At 42.9% G+C, this 16,137-nt stretch overlaps 1 protein-coding gene across 4 annotated transcripts in view; it reads right to left on the bottom strand.

Annotated features, from left to right (window-relative positions):
- Positions 1-2,521: 2,521 nt before the first annotated feature.
- Positions 2,522-16,137, bottom strand: part of LONRF3 (LON peptidase N-terminal domain and ring finger 3) — a 32,757-nt gene continuing 19,141 nt past the window's right edge. Inside the window, exons 7-12 of one of the 4 annotated variants that reach the window (XM_059909916.1) lie at positions 12,832-12,946; positions 10,514-10,635; positions 8,213-8,371; positions 7,443-7,623; positions 6,282-6,431; positions 2,522-3,162 (exon numbers count right to left, since the gene is read on the bottom strand). In XM_059909916.1, coding sequence (XP_059765899.1) covers positions 3,007-3,162; positions 6,282-6,431; positions 7,443-7,623; positions 8,213-8,371; positions 10,514-10,635; positions 12,832-12,946 — 883 coding nt within the window. In that variant the 3' untranslated portion in view covers positions 2,522-3,006. The remainder of the gene's footprint in view (positions 3,163-6,281; positions 6,432-7,442; positions 7,624-8,212; positions 8,372-10,513; positions 10,636-12,831; positions 12,947-16,137) is intronic. The other 3 variants (XM_059909917.1, XM_059909918.1, XM_059909919.1) reach the window with 3 other exon arrangements.

Here is a 16,137-nt window from a genome sequence, read left to right as displayed (position 1 = left end):
TATATATACACACATGTACATATATACACAAACACACTCATATATATATATATATACACACACACACACACACACACACACACACACACAGAAAATAACCTACTAGGAAAAGACTAGGTAAATCACAATAAACAGAAAAATTAGCTGAATAAATGGCACTAACTACCAAGGGGGAAGTCTTGTCCTTCTGGCCTAGATTTAACTTTATGTTTTTCCTGTATATACTCTTTATTCCCAAGCTTTGCAGCAAAATCAATTTACAAGCAGTGAAATGGTCATGTCCAATTGATTACCCCGTTCAAGTACCTATCAAAGAAAGCCAAGGCTTAGCCTTGCACTTTGCCTCCCACCACTACTGAAACAAAAGCTTGCTGTAAAACATGTAAAACAGTCCAAATGTGTATCCAGGCTACTGAGAGAAAAGTGCAATTCTGCCTAGCCAAGCTACATTTGCTGCAGTTAGGTCCTCTCTTATCAACGTGAAATATTCTATGATGTGGAACTTTATACATTTGGGAGAGCAGGAAGTGATGAGTTGGTTATTCTAATGGAGCTAGAACTTAAGGCTTCCATTACATCAGAAATTCTAGACCTCCAAACAACACTAATTTTTAGCCCTCTTGAAAGAGGAAAAATTTGCTGGCATGGGATTCTCCCTTATCTCTGACCCTAATTTGTTTTCCAGTCTTTTCATTTTCCCAAACAGACTTGACCCCCAAAGGAATTACATGTAAATCATCAAGTTATGGTATGAAAATCAGAGGTGTGGATTCCCCCAACCAAGTTTAAAGGAATTGCAAATGGGTATTGTGTGCAAAGGCAGGGTTTTACGCCAATGTAGTCCCCTGATGATATTCTGTAACTATGAATAATCTAATCATAGCTGTTATTTGTTGAATGACTCCTATGTGCTAGGCACTATGCTAAGTGATGTATATATTATATTATCTCATGTAATGTTATAAGAACCCTACATGCAGTATTTATCCCCACCACTTGCTAGTTGACAAACTGGTGCTCAGAAAAAGTGAAATCACAAAAGTAACACATCTAGCAATCCAAGACACTTATGACCCTTTTCTTTGTTGCATTTACACTAGATAGTAGGAAATTACTGTCCTAGGACTGTGCTATGACCACAAGGCTGGGCACCAGGTGGGAGAGGGAGCCTTTCATTTCCTCCTACCTGAGCCTTGTAGAGTTTGCTTAGGCAGTAACCACGCCTATGCTTCCATTCTTTACCAGCCCAGTTGGGCTCCAAACATCAAACCTGGTAACATAATGTTCTGACAACACGTTGTTCATTAAGAAAGTGCAGAAAAGGTTATTTGGTTTCTGCGTACATGAATCTCTTTTTCGTTGCCTGGATCATCTCATTCTCCCTTTTCTGTTTCTGGCCACATGTGGTGATGGAAGAAGTCAGACTGATTACTTGAGGCATTAACCTCTAGCGGGAACAGAGTGGATGGGCTGCGTGTGAGTCTCGCACTGCAGCTGTCCAGAGTCACATGGCGGGAGGATAATTTGCGTGATGGTAGGAACAACACGATTCACTTCTTCGCTGTCCTAATCATTTCACTCTGTCATTATAACACTCCTGTTTTCAGGTTGTCCTGGCACTAAAGAAATCAAACTGGCACTAAGCAAGCTAAACAAGACCTCACTCTTACCCCCTTACCACTATTCTTGCCCTGTATTGAAATCTTTGGCTCATCTCAGTGAGGAGGAAAGACCGTGTTTAGATAAAATCATGGATTAATTGCTTCCTTTGAAAAGATTTTAAAACAAAAAAGATAGTTTGAGGGTTTCTTAAAGGGTTCTGCCCTCTTTCCTGGCTTCTTTACACTTTTAATAATGAACCGTCCTTCATCAAGCGTTTGCACACATGCTTGCCAGGCTCTGATCCTCAGAACCCTAAGAAGAGGCGGGGTATGGAGGCTAGCTGGGCATGGCTGTGACGTACCAGACTGAAAACCATTACCTCTGAAGGGTTAAATATCATCCTGCCTAAAAGTCCCATTACTAACTGCACTGGGGAGAAATTAAGATATAATTAGATTGCTGAAATAAATGCCTAGAAGAGATTGTAATAAAAGACACTCCTCTTATTCATCTCTTGATTCCAGAAAAATAATTCCTTCAGCCTGGCTCTGTATGACACATAGAAAATGGATTACTTTTTTTGTACCCTGGCTTATTCCACAACCTATGCCAAATCCCTTAAGTATTTTATATTGTTGGATTCAAATTGAAAGCAAAATAGAATCTGTAAGGATAGATGATCTTGGCATGATTCTGAACTTCCTTTTAAGCATCCAATTGGATAGATACAAAAATGGTTCAAGAACTGGGATCAAATGTAGCAAAAACTGTTAAAGCAAAAATTGTACATTTCTAGTATTGTTACTTCCCCCTAGGTACATGGTAAACCACATCAATAAATAAAGCAGTATTTTTCAGTAATGCACACTTAAATAGTTACAAACATACATGTAGAAAAAAAAGATACAGTAGTGCAAAAAATAAATTATTAAAACAGAAGGAAGTATGAACATTATTTTACACAATGCTATATAAAATATGAACCATTTGGAATGACACCTCAAAAGTCAGTGAAATAATGCAGCAATATGATTAGTAACTGGGCATCACATTTCAACCACACAGTCATTCATCTATGAAAGACAGAAAATTAAAGCAAAACCACTTTAAACTTTGAGAAACTTTTATGTCAAAATCAAAAAAAATTTTTTTTCTTCTGGGCTCTTAAACAACCTCTGCTGTGCATGTAGTTGTGCAGCATGTCAAGAAGCATCTTAAGAAAGAAAGTTTCAAACAGATCACATTCTTTTGGTCTTTCTACTTAATTTCTTTCTGATCAATAGCAGGACAATGCCTCTGTTTGATACTTCCTTCTAAGATGTTATTGCAATTAGGTATATTTACAAGACGACTCCCCCACGGTGGTGAGGGGAGCATGGGAGCTCCTTTTCAGCAATCCACTCACTAGTTTTGGTTTCGGGATATAAAGGCCAGGACTCGCCGAATACCGTTCAGTCTATCCTTTAGGGACCTCATTGCTAGGAACGGGAGCTGAGCTCGGCTTTCCAATGGAAGAACCGCTAATGTCCACCAGCACCAGGCCGGGCCATTGGGGTTGATCTGCAAGAGAAATGCAATGGGTTCGTCTTATTCCTGCGGAAGTGATCCTAGCCTGTAGGCTTCCAAAGTTGCCAGGAAACACCCCAGGTGGATCTGCTTCTGTGTGCGGCAGGGATTGCTAATTACCCCCCATCTCTAGTTCCCTTTATCTTAGCTGGGCATACAGCCACCCAGGGGGTGGGGGTGGGAAGGCTACATTTGTCAGCCTCCCTTGCAGCTAGGTGAGGCCATAAGACAAAGTCCTGGCTAAGGAGATGTAAAGGGCAGTGGTAAGTGTAACTTCTGGGCCATGCTCTGAGAAAGGGGCATGCGCCCTCACTTTCCTCTTTCTCTCCCCTTCCCCTAGCTAGAACACAGACATGCTGATGATCAGACTTCTTCAATCAGGAGGATGAGGGCAACACTCAAAGGATGGTAGAGCTTTGTCAGGAAGGAGCCTGGGTCTGAATGATCTCACGGAACAGGGCTGCCCTAGCCCTCCATCTCTACGACTTACACTCTCTATCTAGTTTAAGCTACAGTTATTTTTGGTAGTGGTTAAAGCAAACACATCAATTTCCTAAAAAATACACCATACCTTCTAGCCAGTGTGATTTTACAAGCTGAACTATCTACTACAGTCGGCCCTCCATATCCATGGATTCAACCAACTATGGATCGAAATTGGTTGGTTGAATCTGTAGACGCGAAACCTGTAGATGCAGAGGGCTGATTGTACTCATTGCACCACATAATTTTATAGAAGGGATTTTGGTATCCATGGGGCCTCCTAGAACCAATCCCCCATGGATACCGAGAGACAACTACTCAGCCTCTTCCACCTCTTAGATTCTGTTTAGGCCCTTTGGCCTGATGCATAGAGCATCTGGGTCTTCAGTTCTCATGACCCCTTAGGCTGTGCATGTCTCTTACCTCCATTTCCCTGTTTCTGGCTGAAGGCAACAGAGTCCACATATGCCAGGTCACTAAACGGGGCCACGGCTAGCTTCTCCCCTAAAACCAGAGCCTATGATTCACAGCCCCAAAGCACAGCAATCCCACTTTGCAAAAATTCCAATTGGAAAACACAGTCACATAGAAATATATTCCACCCCAGGTTTCCTCTAATAAAGAGCTTTCCTATCCTACAGTGATCCTGCACCAAAATTCTGTTTGTCGGCAGCGTCCCAGGTACACATTGTAGACCTTGGTGACTTATTTCCCACTAAGCCCCAAATGAGCTTTCTGCCCACACCCCTCAGAAGGTTGGCTTTAGGACTGCAGAGAACCACATTCTACACGCGGGATTGTTTGCTTCCAAACTGGTCACCTGATTCTCCCACAACCTTCACTGCCTCTTTGCTTCTCTGTGTCTCTAGCTCCATTTGGATTCTTTTTGTCCCTCGCTGCAGTCTGTAACGTGTTATCCCTCCTAGGATGAGTTCTGAATGTTAGATTGACATATCCTGAACTGTATTTCCCAGGATCATTAACAAAGATGTTTAAGCTGATGTTAATACATGTGGTGGTTCCTAAGAAACGTCCTGCGGAGGCTTAGAACATTCTTATTAATGGGACCACTGGGGCTACAGCATTGACTGGATCAAACTGGATGGGTTTTATTTTTTCTGCTGCTGCGCTGCCAAAGCAACAGTCCTAATAAGAAATGAAATGAAACCCAAGATTTTGGCTTTCTGTGTCCCTGAGCCCTTAAGAATCACACAGTGGCACCTGTGTTTTCTCTTGTGGAAGATGCTGTGACCATTGCTGATCGCTATCTTCTGCCTGACTAGGGGAGAATGCTTTCCAGAAGGTGAAGGGGAACATTCAACTTGATCATGAGCTTTCTCAGAGCTCTGCTGCAGTCCTGAGTCACAGTGGCCCAGAGCCAGGAGCTGGATCATCTGGAAGCAATGGCCTTTCTCCCTCCAACATTCACGATGCCTTTGAACGGGGGCGGGGAAAGGAGCCACCTTTGTGGCCCGGAGAAAACAAGACACTGCAGCGCATTAGGGAACAGACTGGTGTTTTATAGCCTCAAAACGCAAGAGGAAGAAGGGACTTTAGAGACCTCCTCGTCTACCTCCCTCATTTCAGAGATGGGCGAACAAGTCAGAAAGGGGAAGGGACTTACCCGAGGTCACACAGCTAGAGAGGTAAGTAGGACCAGTTTTTTGGCATGGAAGTCAGAATATACATATTCTATTTTACTATTGTGATAAAGTCAGGAATGAGTACAGGGAAAGAATCAAGGAAGTTATGGAGGCGATTACGTAGGAACCAGGTCAGAATGTGGAAAGGTGATGGTGGGAAAATATTTGACTAGGATATCTCCAGCCTTGTCCTAGAGAGAGGATTCCCTGATTTATACCAGGCAAGCAAAGCTTGGTGAAACTTAACTATCTCCACTTTCCTGGAAAGCTTCAGATCTGCAGCTTGATCTCTCAAATGGACCTGTCCCTCCAGGAAGTAGACTGATCCAGTAGAATCTAATGAACTCTTTTCTAGTATAACTCAGCCAAGGGTAAATTTACGGATTGGGTCAGTTGTCTCAGGAAAACTTGTTCATCCCTGATGAGGACAATGGCAAGGGCCTAGACCTGCAGGGCTAAGCACGGAGGGACCTGGGGGTGAAAGGTTTCCGTGATCCTGCAGTTGGAATCCTGTAAGGTGGCTGGCCCTAGCTCCTCACTCCTTGTTCCTGCAGCAATCAGGGGGAGAGTTATGAAGCCTCCAGGAAGTGGCAGCCTTTGGTCTCAGCTCCCTAGGTACCCTTCTCTTAAGCCTGGCCTTTTGTGAATCTTGTCACCCTAACACATCATCATGGTGGGAATCTGGACTCACATTAAAGGTTCTTCTGTTGATGGTGCCTGTGTTCCCATCCTCTCACTTAACTAATCTCTTAAAGCCTATCTTGGATCCAAGTTCCTACTGCTTTACTTTAGTTACTCCAATTCTGATTTGGGGTCCTTTTTTTCTTACCCATGATGCCTACTGCCCAGCCAAACAAGACCGATTTGGATCCATCTTCCTCTCTACACTAAATGTGCTGGATGGAAACCACACACGTATCTAATCACAAACCCTAGGCGCTCTCATCTGGTGGGGGCGACTGATTACAAAGAGACATTTTTAGATACCTGGGGATCAGCATCTTTCTCTGGCATTGGACCAAAATGATTGAGTATCCGATTCTTCAGAGATGATTTGAGCGAATGAAACCATGATGACGCTTGCTCATAGACACAGTTATGTAATCCCATGAGCTCAGCACAATCCTCTCCTTGAACCTGAAAGTATCAAAGTGGAAGTGAAGCATTCTGTGCCTTCTCCAACATGCCTAGAGCCCCTTTGACACCTGCCTATTTGAGCATCCATCCCGTCACCCTACGGGAAGACTCGCCCTTCTGGCTTTCTCCTGTGTAGTGTGTGAAAGGCTCCTCAGCCAGATGATGGACTGTGTGTAAATATTGCTGAGCGTGGAGGACAGAGAAAGGTTCAGCTGGGTAAATGAGCTGAAACGGCCAGACATATAGAAAACCAGTGACACTAACTGGCCTGAGTGGAGGCGTGCTGTTAAACGAGGTTGTGCTTGTTCACGCCTCTCTCCTTTTCATTTTTTACATCTGCTTTCCCACTGCTCCTGGGAAGAGAGGGAGCAGTGGCTGTGTCTCCGTAGGTAACTTTATCTTCCAAGTCAAATACATTTATTCGTTGAGCAAATGTTTATTAATCTTGTACTATGTAGTGAATGTAAATGTAAACGCTTATTGGATTATTTACCTCTTCTTCTACCCGTTAGTTCAGAAAACCAAGGATTAACTGGACATGTCATCTTTCTGTGTTATGGGATGATGGATTATTGGGGAGGGCTCTTGGCCAGGTTGCACATTTAAAAATAGACATGTGTATGTGAATCCACAATTATCTCAAAAAGAAAAAGGTTTAAAATATAAATAAATCAAAAAATAAAATACATATGTATAGATCCAGCTCCAGATCTTGGTATCCCTGGCAGAGACCTAACTCCTGTGCTGAATGGGCCCCAGGGTTGGTCTGGCTTGGCACCTCTTATGCATGAATATAGATCAGCAACTAAGCAGGGAAAGCCCAGACAAGGGGCGCGCTCACTGCCATTCCACAATCGAACAGGAACCTGGCAGCATTCGGTGTGGCAGCAGCGTATCAGTGAGAAATCCCAAGGCCCCCATCCATGCCCAGAAATCCTTTTGCAATCATCTTGGTCTGCCAAGCTTCAGGGCTAGCTTGGCTTCAGGATTCTTGGCACTGGCCACCCTCACCTTTTGGTCTTCAATGTATTCGATGTCAGCTGTGTTGTAACCATCCCGCTGGCCCTGATGGAGGACCTTGAAGCGCCTCTTGCCTATGCTGTCGACCACTGAGCGGCCATCAGCAAAGAACTGAACATTTCTGATCTCTAGGATGCAGCCATATTCCGCAAACCTGTTTATTGGGAATGGACTCAAGAAAGTAAATTCTTGATGAGCTGTTTCCCTGGCCTGCGCACCTCCCCCCATTTCTATAACCCCATGTTGTGTCCTGAGGGACTTCTGCCTTCTTCCCTGTCCCAGGGTCTACAGCTGCAATACCACCACAGGCAGTGCCTGTGTGAGAAAAAATTTTAATGTGTAACTGCTACCATTTATTGTACTGTGCTCAGTACTTCACGTGCATTATTAAGTCACCAATCCTCCCAACAAACCCAACGAGGTAGGCACTATTATTGTACCCACTTTACAGATAAGGAAACTGAGTCACCGGAGGTTCAGTAACTTGCCCAAAGTCAAACTTGCTCCAAGGATGGAGCCAGAATATGAACCCAGGCAGTTTGACTCCAGGGACCACACTCTTATAAAACACGTTTTAGAGTATATACCACCTGTTTAACAAAAGGTTGATCCTGGGGTTCCTTTAAACGGGCAGCCTCTCACACTGTAAACTAGGGGCCAGAGGGACCCTGATCCTTACAAATGCTCCTGGGAGGGCCCCAAAGTAAAACAAAAAACCCTTTCCACCCAACCTCCCTTTACTTGCATAGCTCCTCACTTACCTTTTGACAGGATCTCCAAGGCACATGCCAAACTGTCGTGTGCCTGTCTCAATGCATCTACGAATCATCAGACGGTAACAAGGCTCAAAGATGTGCAGGGGACAAGGAACCGTGGGATATGCCATGGTACACACGAAAATAGGCACGTTCTTATTTAAGCTGTCAGGAAGAGCAAATGACATGCATCTCACAGCATTGAAGCAGAACACAGAAATGTTGGTCAAATTTCACCACGTGGTTCCCCCGCAGGAAGGCAAGGAGACATCAAGTTGAGGCTGATAACAAATACTAAAATGCATCTGGTGCTGTGGGCTGAATCCCATTATCTGGTGCACAGGTTAGCCTAAGGGCTACGATTAAAATTGACATTCTAATTTGGGTAATGAAGTTCTCTAGTACCGTAACATTGTCGGTGATAGTTATACCTCATATTTTTCTTTCTTTCTTTCATGCTCTCCACTCTAAACAATCTCTCCAGGTGTCTTGCTGGCAGTATGGGGAAGGGGGGTAAAAGTGGACCCAGCTCTCCAGAGGAATGGTGGGAAAATCTCTGCAAGATGTCCGTGAGCATCTCACATATTTGCAAAGCCCCCAGAGGATCCGCATGGCAGGCCCAGCTGGGAGGAGGAGGGAGCAGTGGAGAGGCAAGAGTAATCGAGCCCAGTGATGCTCAAACGCTCCTGTGCATCAGAATCACCGGAGGCCCTTAAACGCAGACAACAGGCCACTGCACCCCCCCCCCCTCCGCAGACACACTGGTGCGGTAGCTCTGAAATCGACACCTACGAGTCTGCCTCTCAACATGTGCCCACGAAGACTCAGACACATGGCCTGATGGGGAACCACCAACCGGGCCAGCTCCTCCTGGATCACTGTTCTTTTATTTGCCTAGTAAATCCAATACAGGGACATCTGAACATAAACTTACCAATAGATATAAGATCATTTGCCCAAATCTCAAAAGCATTAAATTTAGGATTCCTTTAAAGAGAAATCCACCTAGTATATTCCAGTGTTTGTTAATCAGACATTAAATGATATTTGAGAAGAGGGCCCAGAGAGACTCAAGGTGAACTTAAGAATCAGAAATAAAGATGAAGATGCCTTGAGTAGATCTGTTAATGAGCAAAGAACGATGTCATTTCTGGCTCCCCAGCACAGTGTGTTATTCACAGTGAGAGGCACAAATGAACTGGTGGCAGTTTAGAAATGTTCTCTACAGGGTGAGCATAAAACCAGAACAGCCTTTGCCATCGGGAACTTTGCCCCCAGAATGCTGTGAGAATTCCACCAGGGATGGGGAGATGGGGGGTCAGCAGTATGAGAGACAGAAATTAGTGATTTCCTCCTGCTTTTTCTGCTAAGTGAGTTGTTCTTCCGGCCAGGCAAAGAGCGTGGAGCCTTACTTCTTTCTCCACCCCTACTCTCTACTTCTCACAATACCTGTGATGGAAGAGGAAGCGTAATAACAAGCAGCATTCTTACTATTGCTTTTATTAAGTGCTTACTATGTACTAGCTCATTTGATCTTCGTAACAAGTCCATGAGGCAAGGACTATTATTATCCCCAAGTTACAGATGAGGAGACTGAGGCCCAGAGAGGTTAAGTGACTTGCCTAGGGTCATGAAGTATACTCACTTTGTGGCAAAACTGCATCATAAGCCCAGGTCTGGCTGATATCAAAGTTCTTAACCTCGTAGAACCTCCTTATGTACCTGAAAACCGTCTTCTGGATACAGCTGACCCTTGAACAACACGGGGGTTAGGGGCGCCAACCCTCTGCCCAGTTGAAAATCAGCATATAACTTAGAGTCGCCCTCGGTATCCAAAGCTCCTCTGTATCCGCGGTTCTGCATTCATGGATTCAACCAACCACGGATCGGGTAGTGTAGGACTATAGTATTTACTACTGAAAAAAATCCACGTATAAGTGGAACCGCACAGTTCAAATCCATGTTGTTTAAGGGTCAACTGCACTTCATTAAGCCCCCCTGATTAAATTATTCCAATAATTTGGTATCCGTGATACCCAGTTACTAGTGCCAATATGTGACCTGGTCAGTGGTTCGGCTTAGGTTTCTTTAGTGGGTGCTGGTAAATAACAACTGGCTTTCTGGGGATGGAGCGGGTAAGCCCTTGTTACAGCATTTTCCAATTTCTGTGGTGTAAATACTCTCACCGTGGCCAATTTCAAGCTACCAACATGGTATCACTAAATGAGGAGTTAGGAGGGAATGTGCACTTTCAGTTCTATGACCTGGTATGAGTAAAACTGAAAACAGCAATGTGCGTATGCATACTTAGAAAGTTCTTCCATTTCCTCTTCATAAAGCCTCCTTCGTTCCTTGAGTTCTTCTGGAAGGAATTTAGCTATTAGCTCTTCCATTATGACATTTTTACTGTATTTTCTTGATGCCAAGCACTATACGGGGAACAAGGCAATTAGATATTATGCAGTCATCAGAAAAACACACAGCACTTCTGATGTAATCAGTAGAACAGTTAAATGACCCACATACTGGAGTAATTTAGACCCACAAATTGGCAGCTGATACTATCATAATGTATATATTCTCTGGAGGTTAGAGTTTAGCTTAAAAAAAACCACATGCAATGAATTACTTTTAAAATTAGAAAAATTATTTTAAAAAGGGAAAAAGACCTGCAATGGAGTATTAAAAAGGTCATAGCTTTCCTAAGACACTGAAATTGATTGAGATCATGTTCTTGTCAAAAAAGGGAGAAAATCCTTTCCTTTCCTTTTTCTGATTACTGTGTTTATAAGCTCCCAGAAATGCTCTCCATCTGGGATATGCTGAAAGTCCGTGGTCAAAAGGTTCAGGGAACTAAAAAGCAATTTTCAATTATTGATCCTTTCCTGCTGTGCCCCACTCCCAACCCCACCCCAATGCTTGGGATTCAGGATATTTCAAGTCTATATATTATACATATTTTTTTCTCCTCTAACTTTAGTTTTAAAAAGAAAAGCTATACTGGTGATTTCATTTGCCTATTTTTTTTTATTATACCGTCTAGGTATCACTGGATTTATGTTATAAACCTTGATTTCATAACCTAACTCGGGCTCAGTTGTCAATTGTCACTATTACTCTCCTCCCAAACACCCCTAGTCCGCGCATATCCAGGGATCTGTAAGGAGTGGGTGTTTTGTGTGAACCAGACAATGGGAACGAAAACATCTGCAGAGAACTGCTGGCTATGGAAACTACCCACACAGACCCAGCAGGGGGAGCTCCTGAGTATAAAACGGCAGGCTTCAGACATTTTTTCCTTTCCCAGTACGGGCTACGTCTGTCTATTCCGCAGTGAACATGATCGGAATAAGATATTTCTCTCTCTGGATAATGGTGCAAGTGTGACCCTGTGTGAAGACACAGAGATAGATGGGAATATCTTCTAGCCCCTAAGTCCAGGACCTCACAGCCTCTGCCTCCACGATGCTTTCTCAGCCACTGCCATTGCCCGGCTGCAGGAAAATGGGCTGCTTTGCCCAGCCCCAGTCTTTGGGGAAAAGCAATGACTCAGGAGGTAGCCTCTCCAAGAAGGAGGTGACTCCTCCGCTGATGCTAAAACAAAAAGCCAGGAAAGGTACATACTAAAATTTTAACGGTAGATTTTCCCTTCTTTCTGTTAATCTGAATGTTGTAGTGTTACCACAACACAAATGTATTATTGAAGTATAAGGACCATGGGCTTCTCACCTACAATCAGGACAGCAAATACCACCTCTTCACCTAGACCAGATATGACACTGACCCTCCCCCCAGCCCAATACACACCTTCAGGGCTATCCTGGGTGATTATTTCACTCCCTTCCCTTAATTTAAATGTTGGGGTGTTGGGAAAGCTTGACACATGACTTCTCTGGATCTACATTCACCTAGAGATAGTCTTGCATCATCTCCGACCTCTCCTCAGGGATGACAGGGGTCAAGGGACATTTATACTGATTGTAAAATACGGCACACAAGTCCCTGGGGTGGGGGGACAAGATGGATTCCCAGATCTGCTTGTGCTACAGAAAATTACAGCAAGTCCATTTGAAAGACAAAGGTGGCAGTTTGTGTGATTCATTTTAGAGAATCTGGAAGCCCCAGAGATTTTCCAGCAGACAAATGTCTGCTAATAAGTACAGCCGCAGCTGAGGAGTGGGGCAAGGACCACAATGAAGGTCTGTGAGGTTTTCCTGGAGACCTGGGAGTGATCTCTTCAAACCACAGAATAAACATTGATGATAAGGGGACATCGGAGCTCATCTAGTCCAAGCCCAGGGAGGACAGAAGATTCACCCAACATGACAGTGAATCAGGTGCCATGATGGGATTAGAACAAGGATCCATGTTTATCATCATTTTGATACTTTTGTTTCCAACACAAATTAATTTCACTACTGACAGTTCATAAAAAGCTAGATGTTGCCTCATTTCCCTGGAGGACTTTGTGGAGATGGGAGGGGTGGCTCTAAGACAGGAGAAATAAATGGTCTGAGGGGGTGTTTTGCTCTAGCACAGTGCAGTGGCTTGGGATCCAATAGGATGCTGTATTCGTACCCAATTCCAAATAAGCTAACCCAATCAAGAAAGAAAGAACGTTTTACCTGTGAAAGACCATCTTTGCACAGTGGACACTTCGCATTGTGATCTAGGCATCTTTCAAGGCATTTTAAGCAAAAGGTGTGTCCACAAGGTGTTGTGACTGGCTCATAGAATAATCTGAAATTTAGGAATCGGAATGCAAGAAAACTGCAATCAGACCAAACATGAAAGACAGAGCTATTCAGTGTTCAGGTTTTATAGTATTATTTGGGAAATTCTATGTGCGGGGGTAGGAGGGGGTTCTCTTTTTCCTTTTTTTTAGAAAAAAAACCCTGCTGTTGTTGCACTTCAGAAAAGCATTTGCTTTTTATTTCTGAGCTGGATTTAAATGCATTAAATTATGCATTTATTAAAATTTAGGACATAGCTAGATCATTTTGTAACATTAGTTCTAGTCAGTCTCTTCCAGGGCATCCACATTTTTTTCCCTGTCAGGTCCTAGAAAAATGAAGACGAATGCCCAGAGTGTCTTGAATAGATTCCATTCTAAAATACTTAGTCAACCTGTTTACCTGAATATATGTAAACACATAGATAAACAAACACACACTCCCAGATTTAAGCACTTTATATCATACTACAGTGGAAAAAGACTAGGCTTATTTGCTAACCTTATTCCATTTTTCACCTACGCAATGTTTACAGCCTGAAGGATCTCAAAATTGCACCTGTAACAAACATAACTGCCTTTTATATGGATGGATCATTTTCCTAGGGACAACACAGTAATATTATTAATGTGCTTACTGATGGATAGACAGACAGACACATACATATATACATGTGTATGTATACACATACTTTAATTAGATCCTATTTTAATTGTTTTGCAGGAGCTATTTTTTCAAAGCAATCTGAGGATCTTTTAAAAAGCTGTTCTGTACATTCAGAGATTCATGGATTTATTTTGCTTAAAGAAAGGCTCACCTGCAGCAGGACCATTGGATGGGGGCAGCTGAAGATGATGCTTCAGAAGCGGAGCTCGCACCCACCAAGAGGACAGAAAGAAGGGAAAGACGCCTGACCAGCCTGTTTTGACCTCACAAGAGTGTTCAGTTGAGAGGAAGAGGCTGCAGGCTGCACAGCCCCCTCGTGCGGCCAGGAGGTGCACCAGCAGCCTGGCCCACACAGCCAGGCTGAACAGAAGAATCAAAAACGTCAGAGCTGGAAAGTACTTGAGAAAAAAATCGAACCCACCAATCAGAATGAAACTGAGATCCAGAGGGGATGAAGTGGCTGAGCTAAGAGTACACAGCCAACTGTTGGCAGATGAAATGGAAAAAGAAAAGGTACACGACTTCCCCTTCCAGTAGTGTGCCTTTTCTGTTAGAACAATGATTCTCAGCCACTGCTGTGTGTGAGAACCACGTGTGTTGCTTTTTCTTTAAATAGCTTTATAGATGTATTATTGACATGCAATAAACTGCACATACTTTAAGTGTACAATTTGATAAGTTTTGACACATGTACACGTCTATGAAACCACTTCCACAACCAAGATAATGAACACACTTGTCACCCCCAAATGTCTCCTTGTGCCCCTGAGTAAACCCTCCCTCTTGCTCCTCCCCAGACCACCCCCCTCCCACCATCACCTGGGGAACTTTAAAAAACTACAGGGGCCCAGGATCGCACCTACAGAGATGCAGATCAGTTGGTCCAGGGTAAGGGCCAGGCATCAGGACTTTTAAAGCTCCTGGGGTGGTTTTAATGTGTAGCCAGGGTTGGGAATCACTGTATTACACAATCCTACTAACCTCTGCGTAGGCGAATCTACTCTATTGGTCTCCAAACCTAATTATCAGAGTCCCAGGTGGAACTTTAAAAACGCAGACGTGGCAAAGTCTCACTGGATAAAGTTTACAATTCAGGAGGTCAAGGGGAGGAGCAGAGATTTGATATTTTTAACAAGCCAATCAAGGTCTGGACTAGGAGAGAGATTTTTCATATATTTACTGTTTTCTACTTTTTAAATGTTATCAACCTGTTTAAAAAGCAGTTAATCTGTTTAACCAAGTTAATAAATTTTAGTTACTAAATTGGCCAAAAAGTAAAATTAATTTTCAAAAAACCTCTTTGATGAAGGTCCTAACCAGTGTACTAAGGCAAGGAGAAAAAAAGTCTGAGGACTTAAACGGGAAAAAACAAATCTGTTGTTTTTCACAAATGGTATGATGATGAACTTAGAAAATCTAAAAGAATCTATAGAATGATTATTAGAATTAATGAGAATTGATAGAATTAGCAAGGAAGCTAGAGAAATACACACACACACACACCATTCAATTGTAGCTCTATATACCAGCAACAAGCATGAGAGAATACATTTTTGAAAAGATGACATTTACAATTGCTTTTGAGTGCCCGGGAATAAACCTAACAAAAGTTTATGAGACCTCTATTGAAAGAAACTGTAAACATTTCATTGAAAGAAAGTAAAGAAGACCTAACTAAGTCCAAATAAAAACCCCAATGGGTTATTTTACTTGTTTGTTTTTGTGGAACTTGGCAAGTTGATTTCTAAACTTTATAAGGCAAGGCAAAGGGCCAAGAAGAGCTGAGACACTTTTGAATAGCAGCAATGTAGGAGGACATGCTCTACCAGACATCAGAACTTATTATAAAGCAGTAGTGATTAAAACAGAGTAAGACTAGCACAAGGACAAATAGATCCGTGGAATAGAAAAGAAAGCCCAGAAATAGACTGAGACCCAGATTCTTGATTTATGACAAGTGTGGCACTTCAAAGCAGAGGGAGGATTTTCAATACATAAATAGCATTCTCAATAATGCCATCTGGGATAGTTGGCTACCCATAGGGGGCAAAGAAGTTGGACTGCCTCTCACACAAAAAGCAATTCCATGTGGGCTACAAAGATAAATGTGAAAGGCAAACAGTACAGCTGCTAGAAGACAAGACAGAACATCTTTCTGACCTCAGGGGGGAAAAAAAAGATTTCTTAAACAGGACACACACACACAAAAGCTAACTGTAAATGAAAAGATTGATCATTGTTACTGCATTAAACTTAAGAACTTGTTAGCGCGTCGAAAGGTGCCATTAAGAGAGCAAAAAGGCAAGCCAGAGCTGGAGAAGATATCTGCAGCACACGTGACTAACAAAGGACTTGTATGTAGAACATACATAGAGCTCCTAAAGTCAGTAAGAAAAAGAGAGATAATCCAATCAAAAATGGGCAAAGAGTTATATACGCACCAGCAGACATAAAAACTGTTCACAGTAACGTTGTCCATAATAGCTCTAAACTAGAAACAGCCCAAATATCCATCTAGAATATAACTGATTT

Source organism: Balaenoptera ricei, chromosome X (genome assembly GCF_028023285.1).
Source record: "Balaenoptera ricei isolate mBalRic1 chromosome X, mBalRic1.hap2, whole genome shotgun sequence".
NCBI classification, from domain to species: Eukaryota; Metazoa; Chordata; class Mammalia; order Artiodactyla; family Balaenopteridae; genus Balaenoptera; species Balaenoptera ricei.
This window is presented reverse-complemented; position numbering and strand designations above follow the sequence as displayed.